The sequence below is a fragment of the Corvus moneduloides genome, chromosome 1 (assembly GCF_009650955.1).
Source record: "Corvus moneduloides isolate bCorMon1 chromosome 1, bCorMon1.pri, whole genome shotgun sequence".
NCBI lineage: Eukaryota > Metazoa > Chordata > Aves > Passeriformes > Corvidae > Corvus > Corvus moneduloides.
The window spans coordinates 115,056,845-115,075,375 of NC_045476.1; the positions used below are offsets into that span (position 1 = coordinate 115,056,845).

Below are 18,531 nucleotides of genomic sequence, written 5' to 3' on the forward strand. Positions count from 1 at the left end.
ATGCATAAGTGATATTCTCACACAATATCTAGATCATAATGTAGGGCTTACATCTAGTGAACTAAGATATTTGCCAGTGCATCAACAAAAAAAATCCCATTGCTGTTTTGTTCTCCAAACTAAAATATATGCTCAGCATCAATGCTGAGGACCAAGCCAGACTTTAACTTCAATAATGCTTTATTAATATTGTTCCTGAAATAAGGGCTGTTTTCAGAGTTGAATTACAACAAGCCACTATACAAGCAGTCTCCTGCCAAGGAGCAGGATCAATAGTGACAGTGCAGTAATTATGGACAAATAAAGACAGAACTTGGAAGCAGTTGTTTCCTGTTTTTCTCCACATAGAAGTTTTGAGTTTGTTTCTGGTTGGTTGGTTTTAAAATCACTACAAAAGGTTGGGCCAAAAGCCCCATCCTGCCCCTGCGGCCTCCACACAATGCTGCCTTGGTTTAGAAAGGCAGTGTTTTTGCTTGCCTAACTATTTTAAAGTCCACTAGCTTTGCTTTTAAAAGCAGAATAAATCCTCCTAGCTAGAGGGGTGCCCTGATGAGTGACACTTGTTACAGTCAGATCTTACTCTGGCACCCTAATTTCTTAATTTTCCTTCTCTGATAGATTCGCTCCTAAATATTTGCATTGCGGTCCCGTAATGTACCTCTATGCTCATTCCACGTGTTTCTTATTTACCACCTAGCCAGCATTCACACCTTTCCTGAAGCAGTTTTTGCAGCTTGCCAGGCTTCCGTTCTCATTTGTTAAGCTCACTGATATCTTTCGGGTATTGGCGTTCAGAATCGCTTGACACGTTTCCATTCCCAGTCTCTCCCAGCGTTCGGGATCCCGGCTGTTGCAAGCGCAGGCTCTCTCGCCCACCGCTACATTGCCTTTGAAACGCGATACAGCGAGCACAAGAGGGAGAAGACGCTGGCTTAGAAAAGGAAAGTTAAGAGAGGGAAAAAAAAACCAAAACAAAACCTGAGATCGGACCAATTTAAACCTTTCAGATTAAAGCGGAGAGGCACAACTTAGTAGAGGAGAAGTAGAAATTTAAGCACCACACAGACGCACTTCGCCGTCTCTCCGGCCAAGGTCTGTGTCCCGGCACCCGCCAGCGGCCCTTTCCAGCGGGGATCCGCGTCCCGGCACCCGCCAGCGGCCCTTTCCAGCGGGGATCCGCGTCCCGGCACCCGCCAGCGGCCCTTTCCAGCGGGGATCCGCGTCCCGGCACCCGCCAGCGGCCCTTTCCAGCGGGGATCCGCGTCCCTCCCCCGGGCCGCGGCGCCTTTAAGGCGGAAGCAGCGCGTCACGCGCGAGGGGAGTGTAAACAGGAAGCGGCCGCCCGGGAGCGGGGGTCGGCAATGGCCGCCGCCATGAGCCGTGAGGCGCCGGGGCCGGGCGAGGACGAGGCGCCGGGAGCGCCGGCGGCAGCGGCGGCGGGAGGAGCAGCAGCAGCAGCAGCAGCGGGAGAAGGCGAGGGGCGAGCGAGGGGCGGCGGCTGCTACCTGGCGCTGTGCGCGCGGCCCGTGCACTTCGAGAAGGCGAACCCCGTGAACTGCGTGTTCTTCGACGAGGCCAACAAGCAGGTGGGGGCCGCGGATCCGGGCCTGGGGGCTCAGCCCAGCCCGCTGCTGCTCGCCTGCTTGGCTTTGGTTCCCTGCCCGGCTCTGGTTTCCTCCCGTCCCCTCTCTCGACTGCCGGGCATGAGCCCGGTTGTTCCCCTTCCCGCCGGGTGCTGGCTCAGGACCTGTCACCGTGCTAGAGGCGGTAGTTTGCTTTTTTTCCCTTCACCAATTTATTAGGTTGGATTTCACCTGCCTTACTGCCGTAAGGTCTTTCTGGAATTCATCGGAGTCAGCACTTTTCCTTTCTGTTCCAAGTGTCCCCACATGACTGACAAACTTTGTCACTTTGCTCTTAGCTTAATTACCCTGATTTTTTTTCACACCCCTTTCAATTCCTGAAATTCAATATATTCATTAAAAAATGAATAATTACAGCGTTCCTTGTGGCACAGACTTAGGCGGTCATTTCTTGGCTTTAGTGCTTTTAAGCATATTCTCCTTAATACCTGTATGGACTCCTGAGAGTTCAGCTCGGTATAGCTAAAAGATCTACAGCCTGTCATGAGGCTTTATCAATGTGGATACATTTCACTGTCTAATTCCTGTAACCGTTCTTTGACCTCAGCATTCATGGAATTGGAATCTTCAAGCTTTCTTCCCCATAAAGCTGTCATGGATTGATTGCCCCATGTGTGGACATGTTTGGAGAGGGAGCAGTATTTCTGGGGGGTGTTTCTTGCTGTTGCACTCTGTTCAGAATGATGACAGAATCATTTAGTTTGGAAAAGGTCTCTGAGATCATGGAGTCCAAACTTTGACTGAACACTACCTTGTCAACTGGACCATCCCACTGAGTGCCACATCTTCCCTTAAACACCACCTCCAGGCATGGTGACTCCACCACCCCCCTGGGCAGTCCATTGCACTGTCTAATCACCTTTTCAGGGAAGGCATTCTTCCTAATGTCCAACCTAAACCTCCCCTGGTGCAGCTTAAGGCCATGTCCTCTGCCTCTGTCTCTGGGGAGAAGGGGGGAACCCCCAGCTGGCTACACCCTCCTTTCAGGGAGTTGTAGAGAGTGATAAGGTCTCTCTCGAGCCTTCTTTTCTCCAGGCTAAACATCCCCAGCCCCCTCAGCCACTCCGTATAGGACTTGTACCCCAGACCCTTCCCCAGCTCCGTTGCCCTTCCCTGGACATGCTCCAGCACCTCAGTGTCCTTCCTGAATTGAGGAGCCCTGAACTGGACACAGCACTCGAGGTGTGGCCTCACCAGTGCAGAGTACAGGGGGACAATCACTGCCCTGGTCCTGCTGGCCGCTATGGCTGATCCAGGCCAGGATGCCGTTGGTTTCTTGGCCACCTGGGCACAGGCTGGCTCACGTTCAGCTGCTGTCAACCAGCACCTCCAAGTCCACTGGGCCACTTTCCATTTATTTCTTCTTATAATCCATTGTCTTACATTTTGTGGGCTAGTTGAAATACCCTGTTGGGAGATACTGTATCATAGTGTGGGTGTGATATAACTACATAGAAACTGGTTGTTGAGAGCTCACTTGAAGGATTCATATTTTCCAGTGTAGATTTATTTGTCTGTGTTTTCTTGTTAAGCTTAAATAGTTTGATTTCCATTGTGTCTCTGAATCATGTGTAACCAGCGTTTCAATGACAGTTTCCCATGTGAGAGACCTGCCCATGCAATCTTCTCATCTTGCAGAGATTAAGTGTTGCCTTCATTTTCTATCTACTTAAAACCAAAAATAGTTAAACTAAGTATTTGTCATTCTAATAAGGCTGTGGATTTGCTTGCAATTTATAGTCTTGACACCTGTATTTCCTGCCTGAGCATAGCAGACTGGCAGCATGGCTGATAGTACAGAACAATGTCCCTGTTACCCTGAGACCTGATCTGTGTGCCTAGTGCTGCTGCACATATAACAAGTACCAATAAGGCATTTTTCTGCCTTTCTTTTTCTAAGCTAGGTAAAGGTTGTAACAGCATGACTTTTCTTTTTTTTTTTAATGTTATCTTATTCCAGCTCAATACATGTCATATCTGTAGCAGGTTTTCTACACATATATTTGAAGTTGTGCTGAAGGAATTCTCAGTTGCTAGGGCATGTTGGCTGAAACTCCTTAGGTACATGCAAGTCAGCAGGTTACTGTTAAACTATTCCTATTTAATAATGTGTTCTGACACAATTAAGCTTCTGGGTCATTGAGTTACATCTCTTTCCAATCCCCAAGATGAGCTTATTTTTGTTTTAAACAATGCCCTGATGTCTCAGATACTTTTACTAGTACCTGACTTAGAAAAATAAAAATATAAAAGAAGTAAAACCAAGATAAAGGCTTATATCAGATTTTTACTGATTTAACTTGCTCAGTAGTTCAGAACATGCCTACAAGACTCTTGCAGTACCATGCAATCTGACAACTCTAAGTAAACTTGGAATTCCAGATTATCTCTGTGAACTGGCGGATCTGCAGAAGAACAAAAATTGTGTCTTGTAGAAAAAATTAAAGATGTGGCTTATAGAAGAGGCAGCACGTGAAGGTTATGACTTTGAAAGAGTTAAAAATATGTTCAAAACTTTTTTTGTAGGTTTTTGCTGTTCGATCTGGTGGAGCTACAGGAGTTGTTGTTAAAGGTTTGGAAGATAGAAATCCTATTTCCTTCAGGTAAGGCCCCTTTATCTTGGGATAGAATCATGCGATCTTAAAATTATGTGGTACTTAGTCCTGGTCTACTGTAATTCAGGTATAAAACTTTAAAGTAGTTCTTTCTGATCATATTTTGATTTGTTCTTAGATATAATCTTGCAATTAAGGGATTATGCTTTTCCCTCCCTATAGTCTTCTGAGGGGAAGAAGTAATTAGGCTGTAGCTCGTTTTTTTTTCAACAACAGTCTTTTATTAAAACATGCTATACATATGAGAGAGTGATTCCTAAAGCAGCAATGACTTAGCCAAGGATACAGTTCAGCAGGTTATGCCTGTGATTCAAGCACAATGTCAAAACCTAGATGTAGGTTTCTCACCTTCTGTTCCTTGTTTAATCTAAATTGGCTTCTTCTGTGTCTTCCGTTTCTTGTGGAAACATTTTTTGTAGAATTTGACTACAGTAAACTATTTTTACATATGTCTCTGTTAAGAGTGATGGCTCTTTGCACTCTGCTGTGTAAGGAAGTATTCTTTTACGCCACATCAATCCAGATATGGATGAAGCAATTTATAATCAAGATGTGTTTACTGTGATCTCGTGGGTATTGCGTAGGGCCTGTCTTGAAAGTTGCTGGGTTTATTTTACTTTTTTGTTTGATTACACTTGTCAATCCTGAAGGAGCTGAAAATGCTTACTAAAATTCATGATGTTCCACTATTTTCGTACTTGGCTGTCTCACTCTCTTTGGCTTGACTTAATAACATATGCTGGAGGAGCTATATACCTTATTTGTGCCAATTGTGCTGATGCTTGTTTGGTAAGAATACATTTTTATTGATTTTAATGGTGTGAAAACAGCCTCACTCTCCCTTTAACATCCAAAGTTCTTCCAGAGGCTGTGTCCTAATGGGAGAGCAAGGAGGCTTGTGTCAGCTAGCAGGAGTTCTGGAAGTAACAGAGCAGGTTGCAGGATGTTGGTGAGTGTCACAGAACTCCAGACTCACTGGGACAGAACTGAAAATGCAGGTTTGGATAGTCCCACAAGTTTTCCAGTTCCACATCACAGGCCAACAGAACTGAGCATTTGCAGTGATTTCAGGTGCTAATTTGTGTGACCTTAGCCATGATTCTGTAATTGATGTGTTCAGGACTTCTGAAGAGTGAGCTACCATATTCTTTCAGTCTGGGTTTTGAATACATTACTGGCAGGCAAGAGTAATAATCTGTATTCAGAAGCATTTGCAGTGCACTTTTTTTCCTCTTTCATTGTCTTTTTTGAGGGTATATTCTTTAAGAAACTATTTTAGATAATATTTCCATAACTTGTGTTTCTTTCTGTACAGGATGGAGGACAAAGGAGAAGTGAAGTGTATCAAATTTTCCTTGGGGAACAAGATCCTGGCTGTGCAGAGAACTTTGAAGAGTGTGGTAAGAAACCTACACCCTGCAGCTAGGGAATTGGAGCTGGAAATCATCTACTTCCAGAGTAGAAGTCTCTGAGACAAATGTTCAAAAAGTCTGTTGGCTAAAAACACTCTAGTGAAAATTCCTCCATCATCCTGAGAGGCTGGACAGGCAGCATTGTTTTCTTGCTAGTGTCATCATTTAAGGAAAAGTGTAAGGGGGAGCCAACTTCTGTAAAGAATTCTCTGGCAAGGGTGGAGTGGAATATAAGCCAAGTTTTTCATATATCTGTATCTATATCTATCTCATCCAAAACAATCTGATAAACTAATATCTTTTCTTTTGTATCTATGTAAGTATTTTGTCTGTGCTTCATAATTGCTAATACACTTAATGGGTGTTTTTGCAGGATTTTTTGAATTTTATTCCAGATAGCCCTCAGCTAGAATATACACAGGAATGTAAGGTGAGTTAAATGTCCCAAGCTTATATGCTTAAGTGAAAATCTAAAGTTAGTTAGGCTGGTGACCTCTACTCTACAAGAGAACTAATTGAGGTACCTTTCAAAACACTAAAGGAAATGAGATATGTGGTCACTACTGTCTACCTAAACTGAGGTGAACAAACAAGTATTAACAACACCATGAAAACCTTCCCAGTCTTGTGAATGTAATTGTTTCCTAGAGGAAGCAGAAATGCTGTGAAGGCAACAAATGTCAAGGTTTGGTAAGGAGAAGAGACAAAGTGCTGATGATACAGAAGCAGTGGACAGTGATTATATTAGTGCCAGATATGTTAATGTGGATGTTTTATCCTAATGTCACTAAGCATTAATTAGATAATTAGACATTAGCATTACTAGTTTTTGTACTATGTTTGGTATTTTTAAACAATCTTTCTAATGTTTTGATGATTATTTTACGAGAAACAAGTACCATTGTCATTGTTTGGTATTTTCCAACTTTTAACTAAAACAAATTACATTTGTGGGTAATAGAATGCTAAAATAAATTTTTATACGTCTGATTTGCACAGATCCCTTTATCCCTGTAGTCTTTAAAGCTGAAGCACTGTCTGCTTCATTATTTAGGACTATGAGTTTAAGTAAACCATTCTAGAAAAACCTTTATAGTAATGAAACTTCTGGGTGTAATAGTAGTAGATTCTGAGTGAAGTCATGGCAAAGTTTTCCACTTCGTTTTTAGTTTCTCTAAACATATCTTCCTGCTTTTCATGTCAGGAACTGGTTGAATTGGCAGTAGAGTTTGAAGCTGAGGAACTTAGTTTCCTCTAGGGTGAAAATAAAATTTGATCGTGTAATAAACTTGTAAATCTTACATGCTGCCAAAAATCCAGGTTATACAGTAGTTGTGTTCATATGTAGTTTGGGAATGCTTTATAAAAGCAACTGATGCATGCTGGGTGTCTGGTTGGCCAAAAGTATTAACTCCAGAGATTGGATACCTAAACTGCCTTTGGTCTCGTGTTCTTCATTTAGTAGTATTAGCTTATCTGAATAGTTAATTTTTCCAAGTAAAAGAGTGTTTGTTTGCTTGTTTGTTAAAAGACAAAGAATGCCAATATTCTAGGATTCTGCTGGACGAGTTCGACAGAAATTGTCTTCATCACAGATCAAGGAATTGAATTCTACCAGGTAATACAAATAACTCCCATAGGACATGCTTAGAGACTTGAAAATGTAAATTTGTAACAGCATATTTGAATTTTTTTCTTGTCTCTGTAATTGAGAAAGTGTACTGGTTAAAAAAAAAACTTCTGCCATTTTGTTTTCAGACTACAATTTTTAATTTTTTTTGAGAAGAATACATTTTTAGGGCAGAGCAAATTTATCATTTACAGGTTTTAAAACCTTGTATAAAGGAGTACTCAACTAAGTCTTGAGAACTCTTAGATTAAGAGATGCTCTTGGCTTGTATGGAAATGAATATTTAAATCTAATGTGAAATACCACTTCATGCAAAACAAATCAGCATTGGGGAAGATGTGTAAATGCTTAAAAGGTGGCAAAGAACAAATAATTGACTAGCTAGAATAGCTGCAATTTGCAGAAGAGTTTCTTCTATGTTGACCTCATTGAGTTCCTCCGTGTAATTACCTTTGCATATGTTTTTAAAGATGTCTAATGAATAAATAACCAATTCTGACATTCATGATGAGGGATATTTAAACACTTCAAAAAAAAAAAAAAAAAGTTGGGCACTTTGCAATAATTTCAGTCCTGGAGCTAAGACACAATATTTCTAAGAATTACTAATAACTAGTACTAAAGAAAGTAACTGAAAAAGCAGCATTATTTCCTGCTGATCAAAGGGGAAAATATATATTTAGCACCTGAAAGGATTATGAATGTCAAACATGCAGGTAAAAGGACCAAATCAAGTAAGTGTCTTTTTAAGGAGAGGATATTTATGCCCTTAAAATGAAGAGAATTAGTTTATATACTTAGTTCTACAAAAGATTAAGGAAGCTGTGAATGCAGGAAGAATATTGTAGGAAGAACTTTTTGATAAAACTTCACTAGTTGTTTTGATGCCTAGGTTTTAACTTTTATATTTTCCTGATTCTGTACTGCTTAGAGTGTAACTCTGAGGTTTCTTGTAGCTTGCTAATTTCTGTTCACTTGTGCTAGGTAGACATAACAAAGCCTCTCCTGGCCTGCTCTCCAAGGTCACCCAGACCATCCTAGGCCCAAAGAGTATAATCCAAAGAGCCTCTAAGGGGGGGCAAGCTGAGGGGAATTACATCATTGAACTGAAGCTTTAATTGGAGAATTAACCCTGATATGCAAATGAATCAAACCTATAAAGGTGTGAAGAACTCATGACCTGTTCTCCATCTTGGGGTCCATCTTGGCAATAGCCTCTGGCCCCAGGGGGTACCTTTGGAGGCCTTTCAAATAAATACCTATTTTATTCTTTTACTCCTGTCCAGTCTCTGTGTCTAGGAGGCCTCTTAAGGCATCAGTTTCAAGCCAGGTGTTTTCTCCATTGTGCACAGAATGTATACCCAGGTCTGGATGAGTGGGAAAACACAGCACCTTTGAGCTCATTAGGATTTGATGTGCTTTATTTCCTTAGCTACAGTAAAGTGGGGCCTAAGCCATAATTGCCAGGTTTCTGATGTTTAATTCTAGCATGGTAAATGTCTTTACACTTAACTGTTTCTCATTTACATTCCTTGCTCCTGTGCATTACCATTTATGCTGTTGGAATACTGGTGGTAACATAATGCTAATAATTCTGTGTTTCCAGGTATTGCCAGAGAAACGAAGTTTAAAGCTTCTGAAGAATCAGAGTATTAATGTCAATTGGTACATGTATTGTCCAGAGAGCTCTGTTATCCTCCTTTCAACCACTGTCCTTGGCAATGTCCTGCAGCCGTTCTATTTCAAGGTAAAGGGGTGTGTTCCAAACTTTTCATTTTAATTTTTTCTTAAACTGCTTCTTCATCCAAATATTCTGTTGCTTGAATTTCTTCCAAGAGTGTATGTGTTCACATCCTTGTATGACAATAAGCAAATCTATAAGGTATTTCCTAGGTGATGGCTTAAATTAGGTAATTCACCCTTTCTTACATGCTCTTTGAAAAGTGGTGTGTCCAGACAAAGCTGGACAGTTGACCTTGAGAAAGGAAAGAAAAAATTGGTGACTAAAATATTTTACAACTTAGATGTCTTTAAAGAGAATTTTTTTCACTTTAATAGGTATTTATGATTTACTTTTAATATGAACATTTGCTCTCTGTAGTATGAAAAATAAAAAGTAAGGGCCTTTCACTTGTGATTATAATTATAACCTTCCAAATATGACTGGATGGAAAAGAGATAAAGAAAAAAGATAGCACTTAAGAAACAACTGTTGTCCCAAGCCAAGAGAGGGCTTTGTCTACAGTAGTTATTTCTTTTGATCTTCTTCCCTGTGGGCAACACTTACTGTGTTACTGGGAAAATATTTTTCATTTTATCTTGGAAAAAGTGTGTTGTGAGAACTAGAATCTATTTTAAGTTAATGATGCAGTCAGGTGATTTTAAAAATGAGGAAAGGAACTACAGCATTTGTCTTGCTCCTATGAATGGATTAGGAAGATTTCTGTGGCAGTTTAAGGGTAAAGAGATTAAAAGGCAGCTTATTCACATGGTTTGTGTTAATCTTGTGTAGGGTCTATACTGCATCCTGAATTGATGTTCCCTTAGGTGTCTGGGAGGAACCTACTAGCTGCTCCCAGTTTTCTTTTGAACATCTTAGGTTATGGTTCCCCCTTCTTCACAATTTATGTCAAGTTGCAGCTTGAAGCTAAACAATTTTTATCTTGTGTTCAGAAGGTAATATTTAAAGATCTCCTGAGAAAGGTCCTGTACTAAAATAATATTTGAAAATAGAGATCTAGCAAAGGAAATAGTTCTGTAGTATTCACACTTCACACTCAAGAATGAATCAGTAAGAATGGGAAGTGAATTTCAGTAGAAACTTGGGAAACTCTGAAAACTTGCTTAAATATAAATTCCATAGAAAAGAGGAAGAGGAGAGAGGAAGCCTTGGGTAGGAGAAGGGGTATGCTGTAAGGAGACGATGAATGGTAGGAGGTAGTGATATTTTCTGCTTCCCAGGAAGCAGTTATTTAAGAGTAGGAGCATATACTTTTCTGGAAGAGGGAATGTAAGTTAAGAGAACTGCACTTTTGAGATCTCCAGACCAGTTGTACATGGGATTTGCATACAAATTTGTCTTGACTTAATTAAAATAGAAACATTTTTGTAGCTGGAGTTATAAAATCAAGACGGTAAAGCTTCTGAAGTTACGGAAGTGTGTTAAAAATCACTTGGGGTTTTTTTTTTGGTAAAGAAAGCGCAAACCCTTTCTTTTGGACTATGGCCGCCCTTCGCCTGGTGGGGGCGCTGGTGATACAGCGTTCGGGGAAACGCGGCTCGGCCCCGTCTGGTTCAGGCCGTGACAGTTCTTGTTGTGCTGTTTAACAGAGTGGGACCATGTCAAAGCTATCAAAATTTGAAATTGAGTTACCTGCAGCACCCAAGTCATCCAAGCTCAGCCTTTCTGAAAGAGATATTGCTATGGCTACAATGTACGTATCTCACTCATCAGGTCTTTCTTGGGAAGGTGGGACGGTTCGGGAATTCTGGGAGAAGACAAAAACAATACGATGGTTGCACTTGTTTCTTGTTTTAGCAGCACTATTGCACTTCAGTTACTGCCTTGAACAAAGCATCTAAACAACCCTCTTGGGGCAGGGTGGGGAGGGGAAGGAAATGGAGAAATCTTACATGAAATTGTTCCCGATTACCACAGAAGTTTAGAGAATGTTTCATTTTTTAGTTGATATTTTGATAGAGGAATCGTTCACAGATGCTTAACTTGCATGGGTATAGGTCATGCATTGTGATGTCTTTTCACTTTTAATTAAATTATCACCTGACTTAGGTAATCTCATCTCTTCTTTTAGGATAAAATGCATGGCTCTAAGAGATTGGTAGAGCTTTTAATTGAAAATAATGCTTTAATCCTGTTGTCTTGTTAGATACGGGCAGCTTTATGTTCTCTATTTGAGGCATCACTCAAGGACTTCCAACAGTACAGGAGCAGAAGTAGTGCTCTATCACTTACCCAGGTAAGAGCAGAATGAAGAACAGTAGTGGCAGTTCCCATTTGTGTCAGGGTGTTATGGTTTAATCCCAGCTGGCAACTAAGTACCACCAGCTGCTCCCCCAAACCCCTGGTGGCAGGGGCACCAAAAGGTAAAACTCTTGGGTTGAGATAAGAACAGTTTAATAAGTGAAATGGAGTAAAAACTATTAGTAGTAATGAAAATGGGGTGGAGGAGGGAATAAAACCCATGAAAAGCAAGTGACACAATAACAGTTGCTCACAGCCCAGCCTGTCCCAAGCACTGATCCGTGCCTCCTGGCCCACTTCCCCCCGTTTATTTACTCAGCATGATGTCCTAAGGTATGGAATATCCCTTTGGCCAGTTCAGGTCTGCTGTCCTGGCCCTGCTCCCTCCCAGCTCCTTGCACACCTGCTTGCTGGCAGAACATGGGAAACAAAGAAGTCCTTGATATAGAGTAAGCTCTGTTCACAACAGCTAAAACATCAGTGTCTTATCAATGTTTTTCTCATACTAAATCCAAAATACAGCACTGTACCAGCTCCTAGGAAGAAAATAAACTGGGTCCCAGCAAAACCAGGACGAAAACACGTCTTTTATAGTCTAAACAGGCTTGTTGACCAGTTCTCATTTCTCTTTGTTTCCATAGAGAGGGCTCCTGTAAGAAGACACATATTTTAAAGCTGAACAGAACTGGGAAGTTTGCACTGAATGTAGTGGATAACTTGGTGGTAGTACATCATCAGGATACTGAGGTCTGGTTTATTTATATTATGTTGTGCCGTAACTTTGAGAAGTTCCAGGCAGGTTTTAGTAACACTCTAGAAATTACATTTCTATATTCTTAGCTTTGCCAAAAGCCAGAGTATTTGCAGGAACAAAACCATAACACTGTAAGAGATTCAAATTTATCCTTTTATCTTGATGGGCTAACATACAATCAGGGTTGTTGGTAATGCCTGCTTTCTTCTTACACTGTTCTTGCTTCTTGTCAGTTTCTTCTGATGCTTTGCTGCTGCACTGTGTAGGCTTTTAAGGCATTATACAAAGAGGTAGAATTAAATTGGATACTAAATTATTAATCCTGGGAAACTTCTCATATTTGAATGATAATGTTTCTATGACACAGACTTAGGCTCCTTTAGTTCGAATGCCTGGATCTGTAAAAACTTGTATGAAACAAGCCTTCTTGTCTTACCATAGGTAAACCTTCCTTGTCTGTAGCCTCGGTAGCAAGGCTTGGTCAGTGGTTAAGCTGAAGTGGTACTTTGCTCTTAACTTGGGAAAAGGCTTGGACTTCTTGTATTGTGTTCTCTTGGACAACTTCAAGAACTGGGGCATGTTACCTCCTTAGGAGGGTTAATTGATGTTTCATTTATATTTCATGTTAATTCTACTCATTAGCATTTAACCCAGAGCACTTTCTCCCCAGCATTTTGGTCAAGGTATAAACATGACTATAGAAACCCAGAAAACATTACTCACTTTGGCTTTGGGAGACACCAGTAACTGAAGTTTCACTGTCACTGAAAGCAAAGTTGCTTTCCATGGTGGTCCATACTGGGTAGAAGTGTTAGTGACTTGAGTTGAACAAGACTGAATGGTAGAAGCATGAGAATATCATAGGAAGATACTGGAAACTGGGAGGAAAATGGTGCATCCATGACTAAGCAGTGTCAAAGTCAGGTGTCTTTTTACCAGGGCCTGTAATGACAGTTCCAGGGGCAATGGTTTTAGACCAAAGGGGGATAGATTTAGATGGGATGCAGGGAAGCAATTTTTACCCTGAGGATGGTGAGACCCTATAACAGGATACCCCATCACCAAAAGCGTTCAAGGCCGGGTTGGGTGGGGCCTTGAGGAAACTGATAAGTGAAAGATGTCATCACCCCCAGTCCATCCCTTCCAACCCCAACTATTCTATGATTCTAACAGAGAATACAAGATGGAAATGTGAAAAGCAGACTGAATGCATGTAAAGGGGTGGTGATTCACATTTGTGAATACTAATTTCGTCTTTTTAATTGCAGACTTCAGTTATATTTGACATCAAGCTAAAAGGAGAATTTGATGGCTCCACAACCATCCATCAGTTTGTACTTCCACCTCGATCAATACAACCCTATCAAATACCTGTAGCAGGTAGAACCACTATATAATGAATAACCTAACACTTAGCAAGAGTACTTAAATGTAACAGCTCACATACAGGAGTGCTTCAGGTTTTAGGAGGCTGCCTACTAACACTTGAGTTATACATATTTGAGAGGGTGAGGAAGGAACAAGGTAAGAAGCAATTGAGCATAAGTTGGTGTTCCAACTGTGTGCCAGCTACAGAAGAGTTGCTGTTAGAGGTGCGTGCTTCTTATAGTACTTTGCTTTTACTTTGCTTGAAAATTGTTGGGTTTGGGGAGTTTCTTGGCCGTGACTCTCAAAACTTGTGGGTGCTCAAAAGCACTTCATGCTTTTCTGGCTTAAGTCAGGATTACATGACTTAGGAATTTAGAGGCTGAAAGACAATACAAGCTCAGAATCAAGTTTGGGACCTGTTTAGAAGTAATGCTACAATCAGTATTAGGACTTAAATGGTTAGATTCTTCTTGGATTTCTGTTCTCCAGCCCTAGAAGTGTGACCCTCAAGCTGGGAGTAACTAGAAATAGTCTGAGCACAGTTTCAATAGCAGGTGATAAAGCAGCAAGGTTCTCTTTGTAGAAGAGAAAGGTGCTTCTATACAAAAAGATTGCATATTAAAAGCTCTTTAACATCTGAGAGCAAGTATGATAAATCTGCAGGTGGAGACCTGTATTAAACAAAGGTTAGGATCAGAATGTACAAACCACTGCTCCTTTTAGAGAGTATACATTTAAACACAGCAAATGGAGTCTGTGTATTTAGAATTACAGTACTAGAGCTGGAATATTTATGCATGCATTATTTCACTTGGCTGAAAAACAAGAGAGTCATGTTTTGAAGGATTTGTTTGCCTTCTCAGTGTCAGATTTTCTTTGTAGATCTGGCTACACAAATGGGTCTCTCTTTTTGACTGCATGCTACAGTGTTAAGATCCATAGTTGCCTTTCAGTATAGGAGAGCTGCCGGAGTACTACTGCTCTTCACCAGATGTTATTTTTTCTGCAGGCCCAGCTTCTGTGACAAGTCAGGCTCCTGTTCCATGTAAACTCTGTATCCTTTAAATCCTCTCAAAAAGTAAAAACTTCATTCTAAGTATCAAGCAGGGAAGAAGGAAGCATTTGCTACCTTGGCTCCTTAACAGAGCAGTTTTAGCCAATTATGCACATGTACTTCAAGACAAAATAATATGCTTCATAATAGCCTCATAATGCTTTCACAGAGTTGTAAACACTGAAGTCTAGTATAATACCACATTTCCTGATTATTTGAGACACATGTATGAAATTATTGAATAAGTACATTGTAAGATTGAAGGCATCATTCCAAGAAGATGGTTCAAAACCTCAGAAGTAAAAGTGACAGTAAATGAAAATATGTTAATGGGATCTGCTTCTCTACAGTAATGTGAATTCAGGAGAAACAGTTTAGAATCAATGTTAATATGGATGTTAAAACTTTAACATTTAGATTCTTCTTCTTGGATTGTCTTTCAACCTGATATTATCATCAGTGCAAGTGAAGGTAAGTGGTGAGCTCTTGGACTCTACAGTATTCATTATCAGGGGGGCTAGGGTGTGCACTGAAAGTGCACAAAGCAGCTTAAAACTTAAGTGGCTTATTAGGTACATCTGCTGAGTTGATCACTCTTGGTAGTGATAACTGAGGATGGTGCTATCTCTACAACTTTTCAAGGGTAATGCTGCTCTAAAATACAGGCTTAGAAAGGTAAATAATCTAGATTTGTGTTCATTTAAGCATGGAAAAATTGTATGTCTAGGCTATACTGTACAAGGCAATTCACTTTGTTTACTCCTTCAAATCAAGGTTACCTCTGGAGTCTTCAGGTGAAACTTGAACCTGTAGTTAACCTCTTGCTAGATAAAGGAAAACTAATGGATTTCCTTCTCCAGAGAAAAGAATGCAAAATGGTTATCCTGTCTGTATGCTCTCAAAGTAAGTTCAAGTGTGTTGTCTGTATCTTGAAAGTACAAAACTGCTTATTCATACTCACCCAAGTTAGCTAAGCTAGTTTTAGGTTTGAGATCACCCCTGAAGTGACCTTGGTCCTGTGGGATGTCATTTGCCCCAACTACCCTCAGTCACTATTCTAAAGGAATTTAACAGCATGAAAAAATTAACTTTCCCCCCTTGCCCCCACCATTCAATTCAAATATACCTGACATGATTGAAAGTGTTGCATGAAAGTTTAAAATTAAGTACAGAATAGAGATCACCTTTTGAAAAAGGCAACATTCAAGCCCCTGGTTACTTCTCCTCACAGCTCTTCTTTTCTTTTTATCTTTTCAGTGCTCAGTGAGCCAGAAAGAGGATCACTATCTGTGATTGCAACTGTTTTTGACAAACTGAATCATGAATACAAGAAGTACTTGGAAGCTGAGCAAAGCTATACTATGGTAAACCATGTTAGCTAGAGTGGCTTACAGAGACAGGACAATTCCGTTTGCTTCTCAGGTGGCATGAAGGTGCAGGCATGCTCCTTTCTACTTAGGAAATTTAGGCTTACCTCAAAAGGTCCTGACTGCCTCAGGCTCCCAGTAAAAGTCTACTGTGCAAAGTGATCCTCACTTAACACTTGTGAGTTAATATACCCCAGTGCTTGAAAGCAGAGAGAAGGTAGAAGCTGAAAAAGCAACTGTGAATCAGTAACTACTACCTTGGTTTCCAAAGCACTGATTTCATTGCACACTGTATCGTGGCGTAACATAGGCAGTCCTGATACCTCGCACTTACTTCTGTTAAAATACCCAATTTGAGCACTAGCTCAGAGTACAGTCACATACTCAAAACTCTTGGAAGCCTGAGGGCCTGTGGCAGTGTAGTTAGCTTGATTCATCTCCTGGCTTTGAGGTATATAATAGCAGCTGTATTTATCTAACTTTAAAGAGCAGTTCTAAATTTAATATGAAAGCCCTGCTGAACAAGATGCATCTAATATAATGTGACCACAGATACGAATTTCCTTGTTAACAAAACATATTTATAGTTACGTTTGAAACAGAAAACAGTCTGTACAAGTGTGACTGACTTGGAACTGTACTACAACACTACAGTTTTCTTTCTAAAAGACTTTGTTTTCTCCTAGGTGGTAGAAACAGGCCTGAGTAGAAGTAATCCACTCCTGAAACGTCCTGTCCGCACTCAAGCAGTTATTGACCAGTCTGATATGTACACACATGTTTTATCTGTTTTTACAGAAAAGAAGGTAAGTTAATTTTAAAGGCTAATTAAATAATTTAAAGGGCTAATTTGGTAGCAGTATCAGAACGGCCAACTTAAGTTGACTGCTTGAAATTGGCTGCAGGAAGCTTTGTTAGGATTAGGATATTTTGATGCCCATTCTTATGGGGTTATTAACAGAAAAGCTATGCAAGTTCCCACTAACACTTTCTTCCTTGTCCAGGAAGCACCCCATAAGTTCACTATAGCTGTCTTGATGGAATACATTCGCTCTCTCAACCAGTTCCAGATTGCAGTTCAGGTAAATCACTTATGTGCTAACTACATTGCCCCATTCTGTGAACGGGGCAAGTCTAGTCTTGGTCACATGTGCAAGTCCTATACAATACTGACTTCTAGATTATAAAAACATGTATAGAGACATACCTTTCATTGTCTTCTTCCTACATTCACAGCACTACTTGTATGAGCTGGTTATCAAAACCCTTGTTCAACACAACTTGTTCTACATGCTCCATCAGTTTCTGCAGTACCATGTGCTCAGTGACTCAAAGCCTTTGGTATGTAAGACAAGTAGCTCCAATAAGCTAGTGAGGGAGGTGAGAAGTCTTCAGAATTTTAAGGTTATTTCTACTTTTGCCCTAGGCTTGTCTCTTACTTTCCCTGGAAAGCATTTACCCTCCTGCACATCAGCTCTCGCTGGACATGTTAAAAGTAAGCACTTCTCACTCTAGTAACTCCATGCCAGATGTGGGTTAGACTGGTCAAACAGCTTCCCTGACCAGGCTTGAGGTGACTAACTAGCATCAGTCATTTGCATGCATTGGAAGCATTGTCTTACAGCTGTGATTGACTTCACAGAGGCTTTCCACAGCAAATGATGAAATAGTGGAAGTTCTGTTGTCCAAACACCAAGTTTTGGCTGCCTTGAGATTCATCAGGGGTATTGGAGGACACGACAGCATTTCAGCCCGCAAATTCCTCGATGCAGCGAAACAAGCAGAGGATGAGATGCTTTTCTACACCATATTCCGATTCTTTGAGCAAAGAAACCAGCGGTTACGAGGAAACCCCAGCTTCACACCAGGTAAGCAATAAGCAGGTTGACCAAGATACTCAGTTGTACAAACACAACTAAGACTTGTTTCATTTCCAATCCAGTTGAGCCTATATTAGAAGATAAAACTCATGGTACTTTTTAGCCTATGTTTTGTACCTACCTTTAAGCACAGTTCCACATTAACTTGTCTTACTCCTTTGTCTGCTGCACTCAGGAGTAAAGAGGCTGAGCTAAACATAAACTCGCAGATGAACCTTTTTGACTTGCAGCTGCTCTCACTGCTTAGCTTAGCAGAGCCATTATCTCCAATTAGTGCTTTCTCCTGAAGTCAGCAACCAGGTTGGGAAACCTTTGAGTTCAGTTGTCTATTTCCACTAATTACAAAAAATTCAAGCCCTGTTTTATGCTACAGTTCTTCTTCCTTTAAAAGCCAAGCCAAACTTTTGCACCAGCAACATGTTTGCAATCACCAGACATGCTGTTGGCACAGAATCCCACCCCAAGCTCTTGTATCTTGACAGTAAAGGGCTCTCATGGCTGTGAATCTGCTGGTTAGACACATGAACTAGATACAGAAACTAGATCAAACATCTGCTTCACCTCAAGAATGAGTCACAGAACTGGAAATACCTCAGTATTCCAGTGCTTTCTATTTGTTCAACTCCTGTACTCAAACATGTTAAAGATAAGAGTTAGTACTAATAAATTAAGGTAAGTGAAACTACACAATCTTGGCTCTTGGTTTCTGAGTTGTAAAGTGAACATTAACTTTTATTTTGTCCCCCTAAGGTGAGCACTGTGAAGAACATGTCACCTTCTTCAAACAAGTTTTTGGAGAACAAGCTCTCATGAAACCCACAACATT

At 40.6% G+C, this 18,531-nt stretch overlaps 1 protein-coding gene across 1 annotated transcript; it reads left to right on the forward strand.

Moving 5' to 3' along the window:
• Positions 1-1,175: 1,175 nt before the first annotated feature.
• Positions 1,176-18,449, forward strand: RMC1 (regulator of MON1-CCZ1). Its single transcript, XM_032123530.1, has 19 exons — positions 1,176-1,586; positions 4,170-4,246; positions 5,574-5,658; positions 6,044-6,100; positions 7,202-7,288; positions 8,907-9,047; positions 10,631-10,734; positions 11,188-11,277; positions 11,924-12,029; positions 13,305-13,416; positions 14,414-14,458; positions 14,876-14,929; positions 15,233-15,361; positions 15,716-15,822; positions 16,512-16,631; positions 16,830-16,907; positions 17,062-17,166; positions 17,252-17,320; positions 17,468-18,449. Exons 1-19 carry the CDS (start codon positions 1,362-1,364, stop codon positions 17,702-17,704), a joined length of 2,028 nt encoding a protein of 675 aa, XP_031979421.1. The 5' UTR covers positions 1,176-1,361; the 3' UTR covers positions 17,705-18,449.
• The last annotated feature ends 82 nt before the right edge of the window (positions 18,450-18,531 follow it).